Source organism: Paramisgurnus dabryanus, chromosome 6 (assembly GCF_030506205.2).
Source record: "Paramisgurnus dabryanus chromosome 6, PD_genome_1.1, whole genome shotgun sequence".
NCBI lineage: Eukaryota > Metazoa > Chordata > Actinopteri > Cypriniformes > Cobitidae > Paramisgurnus > Paramisgurnus dabryanus.
Window position 1 is genome coordinate 18,219,516 of NC_133342.1, and position 7,402 is coordinate 18,226,917.

The 7,402-nt window shown below is 37.5% G+C and overlaps 1 protein-coding gene across 1 annotated transcript in view; it reads right to left on the reverse strand.

Moving 5' to 3' along the window:
• Window positions 1–637, reverse strand: part of ephb3a (eph receptor B3a) — a 37,018-nt gene extending 36,381 nt beyond the window's left edge. Inside the window, exon 1 of the mRNA XM_065269363.1 lies at window positions 141–637. Within this exon, the coding sequence (XP_065125435.1) occupies window positions 141–204 (64 nt within the window). The 5' untranslated portion in view covers window positions 205–637. The remainder of the gene's footprint in view (window positions 1–140) is intronic.
• Between the last annotated feature and the right edge of the window lie 6,765 nt (window positions 638–7,402).

Below are 7,402 nucleotides of genomic sequence, written 5' to 3' on the forward strand. Positions count from 1 at the left end.
CCACGCGACCCGTTCATCACAACCGCCACAATCACGAGCAGAATGTTAGTTTTTATGCATTTTCTCACGGAGAACAGCCCACCGATGACCGAGACAGCCCAGAAACAAGAGTAGCCCCGTAACAAAGAGCATTTACTTACCCTCAACAGCCAGAATAACGGGAACCCAAAGGCTGTATAGTAACAGCGAATAATCCATTGTCATAAAGCTCGGGCTTGCAACATGAATAGCGGTTTGCCTGATCGGGACACAAAGTCGCGTTAAATCTCAGTCTACATTGACCGTAGTGGCGAATTCACGTCTTGCGCGCGTATCAGTGTCAGCGTGCACAGTTCCTCTTGCTATATTGTCTTTCATGTAGATCTGTTCCCACTAAGGTATCCACGGAAGATGTCTGTGGTGAGAGCAGTGTCTCATGCTGCACGCGTGATTTGCTGTCTACATGTGTGGCATCCTCCTCCTCATCCTCCGTGTGAAAGAAGCTGTTGATTCTCTGCGACTACACGGAGGAGCGTCAATTGCAAAGAATGGGGGGGGGGGGTAAACTCTATTGGTCCTACGGCACACCCCTGCGGGAGACCGGTAATCATTTACAGATGAAGTACTCTCCTGTGCTTTTTGATTTACACGTTTAATTGCGTTATTAGAGAAGTATTAAAACAACACGTAACTCTATTGTATTGCATGCCATTATGAGGATCGAGGACATTCACCATACGAGTTGTGGGGCATTGCAAATGTATGGGTATTTTGTGAAGCACAGCGCCACTTGCTGTTTGTTTACTGCAGGAATTGCTGTGTCTAACAAGGGAGTGACTTGGCAAGTGGCCACTCGGATTTTCATGTAACAGTCACCCACCTCCATAAATAAAATCATCATCCTGCTTTCTGCTGATTAAATAATGACAAAAGGGCTACATAAACTGTAAATAATGTTTTCAGCTTTAGATTCTAAGTAATCACAATGTGTTTAACGAAGCATGATGGGAAGTTGTGTATTAGATTCATGCAATGGAATAGGCTACACACCACTTTAACCCAATCATTGCATCATGGTGCCTGAAAAAAAATTATGGGAGCTCATCCAAAGAATTTCAGTAAATAGAAAAGAATTTTGACTCTTGAGGGAAACAGCTGCTATCTTTGGAAATTTTTGATTATGCAAATATTACCTCAACCAGGAAATATTTAAATCTTGAAGTCTGATAGAGAGTAGTTATGATATGAATGCAATACTTCCACCAAACTATCCCACGCTGTGCTGCACGAATTCGAATCATGTAAGTGTTTGAATTCGAAAGCCAAACATCTGTTTCAAACACTGGATGTTAATACGAGCTTGTTTTATTGTTTGGACAGTTAGCCACTAGCAGAGATTGGCTGGGGAACAGAAGACAGAAAGGAGAAAATACAAGAAAAGGATAAGAGAGGACAGAGGGGGGGGGGTACTGGAGGACCAGGCGCCGAGTCAATACTGTAAGCTGACAGAGGTGGATAAAGCACTCTCCCTGTGTGGCTCTCTTTCAAGACACTGCTGAAATATACAGCCAGTCGGGCCGCATGGGTGCAATAGACTGTCGTGGCGATGAAAACAGCTTTCGCTTTGTCACAGCTGAGCCTGCGAATCACAGAAATATTGAGCATTTCCCTCAGAAACCAGGACTGGTAAATGCAGACACAGTGGCCACAGCACTCTTCGCTTTGGGCCGGCCCTTAGCCAGGCGAACTATCACCAAACAATGGGTGTTTATTTAGTAATTCTAGATAAAGCATTTGGCCATTAGCATATAGACCATATGGCTGTGACCTACACTTCCTCTCTCTCTATTCACAACACCTCATCACAGACTTTGTTTTTCTTTCTTTGTAGAGAGCACCATGGTCGCTCTGACTTCAATTATGATTTGAAAGCCAGCCAATGGCACGAAGCAAATGTTGACACGCAGATCAGAAAAGCTGGAAAGAAAGATGTGCGCTCCGAAGGGTTCACAGGGTTTTAATTTCTTTTGATGATATATCTTTAATTATGATACATTTGCATTTCAGATTCCTCTGACCCCAATCCTGAAGAATTTTGTCCCCTTTAGCACAACGTGTTAGCATAACTAATAACAAGATACAGCTGCACACCATCACTGTTGCTGGGTTAAAAATATATTATATTAGGATTCTGACTTAGTAACTTCAAAGACTTTTGTTGCATGTCCATATGTGATTTTCATTATACAGGAAGCAAACTCTTGTAAGTTGAATATACAGTAAATCTAGAATTCAAAAATGTGATTTTGTATAGCTATATTAGCAGGATATGCTTTACATTACACACATTTATTCATTTATCAGGCATGATAACATCAGTGGCGGCTGGTGAATTCTTTATTTCGAGGGTGCACGATGCGAAGTTCGTCACAACATGTATGTAGCCCATCATGTGTGTGGTTTGTAATTTCAAAATATGTGTTCTGTGCATCGTGTGATCCTATGTGCATCATGTGTCTTGTCAAAATAAGTGCCTGTTGCAGATGCGTCTAAAGGGTTTATGATAAAAGAGACACTTGTGTTTGCCAGATACTTGCATAATCTCATGCATAATCAGAGTTTACTGTTAAGGGAGTGTCTTGCATGTATTTTGTGAACGTGAGCGTCTCTTTTATCATAAAAGTGTTTTACGCGTGTGCAGCAGGCACTTATTTTGACAAAACACGTGATGCACATGGTTTACATGACGCAACAAACACATATTTCGAAAACACAAGCAACACACGACACTTCGAAAACACCATTGGATAACATCTAAATTGATTGATTTTAAACAATCAATACTTCTGTTTGTGGTATATAACTTATAAATATGACAGCATTTCTGTCACAATTCTAGAATGAGCAACCGTCAGGTTTCAGAGTGACTGGGTAAGGGTGGTGATCTTGGATTAGTTTTGGTTTTCAGCAGTGAAATGAGATTCGGCAGATATCACACATCAGCACTTTCACTTTGAAACACTGTATACAAATAGGTCTGGGGTGGATTATATGAATTCGAATTCCCCTATTTCCTTCATCATCCAATTTTCTACCTCAGAGAAAGGTCCCTTAACAAGGAAACAAAAATTAACCAAAACAAGTTTCTTTTTTACAGCTGTACTTTCTCATCAAGAGACAATCTCAATAAGGAATATTGATGATTCGCCACATTTTTCGTGCTTTTTTTGCTTCATGGTCTTCTTCCATTATTCATTTGCTACCCGTTTTTAATCTCCAGTGGGCTGACTCAGAATTCATTTTTCCATTTGGAGAACGTTCCCCCTGTCTGCACTTGTCTGTAGCATTGATTAAGTAGGCCCTGGTGGAAAGAAAATTATGTGTGGATTGTATTTTAACACTTTCTAACAGTGTATTGTCACTAATCTATCCTCTGCGGGATCTCCAGTGAAGTTTTGGCTAGTCAAAGTGGGATTATGGTTTGACTTGACATTTTGTGATTCGCTGGTTTGTCGTAGTAGTAGTCTTATTTCAATTAGATTTGTTGGATTAAGATATGTACAAACTCTAAAATGTGGCGACAGATTTGAAGTTTACAGCTGTTGCAGAATAAATCACTGAAAATGTACTTTGAAGCAATTACCGAAATGAAAGCAACTGAATCTCTGTTGACATTTAAAAGAGGGTTCATGCCTGCCGAGACTATTGAATTTCACATGGCAAAATGCCAATTGCTTAATTTTTGATATATTTGATTTTGTTTTATGCATTGACTAAACAATTCTTTGTGTATATTGGGCAGTAGCACTATAATAAACTAACCAATATCCATCTTAGAATTTTCCATAAGACTAATTAGTTTTTGTATTTTTTTTTTTTTTTTGCTATAAATGGTAGCTCAAGCATTTAGAGGAAATTATTTTTTAAAAAATGTGTTCCTGTATAGCTTAGTGGTAGAGCATTGCAATAGCAGCACAATAGGTAATGGGTTTAAACCCAGGGAACAGGAGGTCATTTCCGAAATTGGGACGAATTAAAAAGAAACTGAGGACGTCAATGCATAAACAAAGGTTAAACTGTTTGACATTAATGTCAAGTGAGTACGACATTTTGCGTTAACTTGATTTTGATGATTTAATCGAGGAATTCTCTTTAAAGAAGAGCAAAAAAAAGCATTTTTAGTTGCTTAATAAAAAAATTTTCCGGGCTGTTCTGATTGTAAAATTATTACTTGACAATATTGTTTAATTTTTTAAAAATAATTTTAGCCTACTTTTGCGTCAACTTGATTTTAATGATTTAATTGAGAAATTCTCTTTAAAGGTGCAGTGTGTAATTTTTAGAAGGATCTCTTGACAGAAATGCAAAATAATATACAAAACTATATTCATAACTATACTTTCATAATGTACTGTTATGTTTTTATTACCTTAGAATGAGACATTTTATCTACATACTGAGGGTCCCCTTACATGGAAGTCACCATTTTGTGCCGCCATGTTTCTACAGAAGCCCTTAACGGACAAACTTTTTTACTAAGTTGTCTCCGAAGATGACATGTTTGTCCGGTGGCAGCTACTGTAGCTTCTCTATGCGTTTCAAAAGCAAGGGGTAAGCAGTGGACTGAGCCATTGGTTGCAATTCACAACCTCACCACTAGATGCAGCTAAAATTTACACACTGCACCTTTAAAGAAGAACAGACAGAAGCACTTTAGGTTGTGAGTTGCATTTAATAAATGTTATTTTCCGGGCTGTTTCTGATTGTACAATTATTACTTGATAATATTGTTTAATTTATTTAAATAGTTTCAGCCTACTTTCTGTCAACTTGATTTTAATGATTTAATTGAGGAATTCTCTTTAAAGAAGAACAGAAAGAAGCACTTTTAGTTTCGAGTTTTATTAAATAAATGATTTTCTGGGCTATTTCTGATTGTAAAATTATTTGATAATATTGTTTAATTTATTTAAATAATTTGAGCCATTTCATTTTGCACATACGCAGTAAAAAACACTGGATTTACTAAAAATATAGACAGTGTATTGTTTTTACACCCCCCTTTTTTAGTTAGTTTTACTAAAAATCTTAAGAAATGGGGCACTAAATTTTTTAGTAAATCCAGCCTTTATTTTTTTTTCAGTGTATGTTGGGGGGACCAAACCAGCGTTAGCCCAGGGCCCCACAAAGGCTTAACGCGGCACTGAACACACTGATAAAAATGTGTACATTGTAATGCACATAAATGTAAAAGTAAACAAGAATGTTAAGTCTCTGTAGAGCTTGCATAACTATTTTCTCCTGAAGTGCTATGAAGAAATTTATTTTCTCATTCATTACATTGATGCTCACATCTGCCTTTTTATTTCAATACCACAAATGTGATTTGTACAGGAGATTCCATTATAACTAAATCCCCAGTACTAGTAACTGATAAAAGCCCTTTTTCTTCAGAGAATCATTTGATTAAACTAAATCCCAATGCTGAACAGGTGCAACTTAATATCTGATATCCGAGTTGGTGCTTTAAAAATGTGATTCTGTGTTATTGATCATATTCTGCCTTCTGAACTAGCTAAAACCATTCAATCTGCTGCTTATTCAGTGCAAGGCCGCACTATTTCCAAAAATGTCACCATATTAATGACAGCTGGTGCAGAGATGAAAATGATTCTTTTTCGTGTCTCCTCTCATCCTTGAACCTTTCATAACTTTTTCTAGTCTGCCTCCAAGGCACCATCATAGTTTTCAATCAATTAAAGCTGAGGATCAAACACTTAGCAGGGTCTGGCATCGCTTCACCGTGTGTCTTTTGGGAGTGGGCTCAGATAACAGTGTGAATGAAAACCAGCTTACTGGGGGGTTGGGCACAGAAATATTTACCAAGGCTGTTCAATATGACCACCACACCAACAGGCTCTCACAGACTATCCTGGGAAATAATAAGCAGCTTCACCATAACACTGACTTGAATTGAAGCATATCCTGACATATGATATTTGGATCCTTGCGAGCAAAAACAAACCATGTAATGGTCTTCATGACTTCCATGTGCCTCTTTGAAACTCTAGTGCTCTGGACAAGGCAGTGAATGCTCCTTCAATTTGCCTGTAATTGTTTACGTGTGAATTGTTTAGGGTCATTCAAGGAGTTGTTTCTAAAAAATCAGACTGGCATCCATGAAGTGGCCAACCGGATTTGGAAAGACCAACATGTGGATGACAAAACAAAAACTTTATAATCAGATCTTCTTTCATAAGAGCACAGCAAATATTCATTATTCACATTACAGTTCCTTTTCAATTACAATGTTTTCCCCCCTCATATGTAATACCTGTAGTTCAGTCATTAGATGCCAATTTACATTTGAGTAAATATTACTAGGTCACTACTTTTCTTTAAGCCAACAGTTTGCATTAATGAATCATATGTCACAAAGTTGGCTGTATGGCCACATCTCGTTCCATTAAGCCTTATATTAATCCACAGAATGGCAAGAGCCCAAATGAAAGTCCTTGTTTTTAGTGCCAGAGGCCGATTCAAAGGCAGTGCCAGGGCTCAGAGACAAGCATAATAAATAAGGCTTTGTAAGTGCATCGTAAAAATCACTTATCCTCATTTTTAGTGGGCCGAGGTATGCTAAAGGGCAACCTGCAAACATTTGGTCAGCAGGAAATTGCTTAAATCTGTATGTAATACTCAATTTAAAACAGTCAATCAAAAAATGGTCAATCTAGAATTCCTCCCACAGTTGATGTCCATTGGAGAAAGGTGCGAGTTCAGAAATTAGAAGAACCTAAGAGTATGTCATCTTTTATCTCAGCTGTTTTTATTGACAAATGGTCAAGATAAGAGTGATAAGAGAGATAAGAGTGTCTCCATTTTAAAGAGAGATCTCAACAATGTGCTCAGATTTGCTGAAAGTCAAAGATCTGATGTGATGTGAACTCACACATTTGTCATAGTTGGCATTTTTTTAAAAACTGGATTATCTGTGCTGTGCCATTCACATTTATTTCATAAAAACTATAAATGTTTTTTTTTTGTGAACAATTGTCTCAATTGTTTCAATTTTTCTAGTTGTTATTACTAAAATGCTAAACAAGCCCAGTGATTGAATTGTAATCAGTTTTCACAGCTTGCTAGCTTTACACAATGTGTTGTAAAAATGTCAACCGTAAATACATTTTATGTTAACCAGGGTAATGACAGCATATGAAACAGATCAAAGATGTGCTTGTGACAGAATTGTAAAGCGAGTTGTACTCACAATAGTGAACTGTATTACAATATATAACATGGCAATGTTGAAGTAATACTTAAATAGTTGTCAATAGGCTACGACAAGAAATGATGATAAAATCTTGTGCAAGGTAGACATCTAGTGGTCCTTCATCACTAGGTTGACTTGGGTATATAGGTG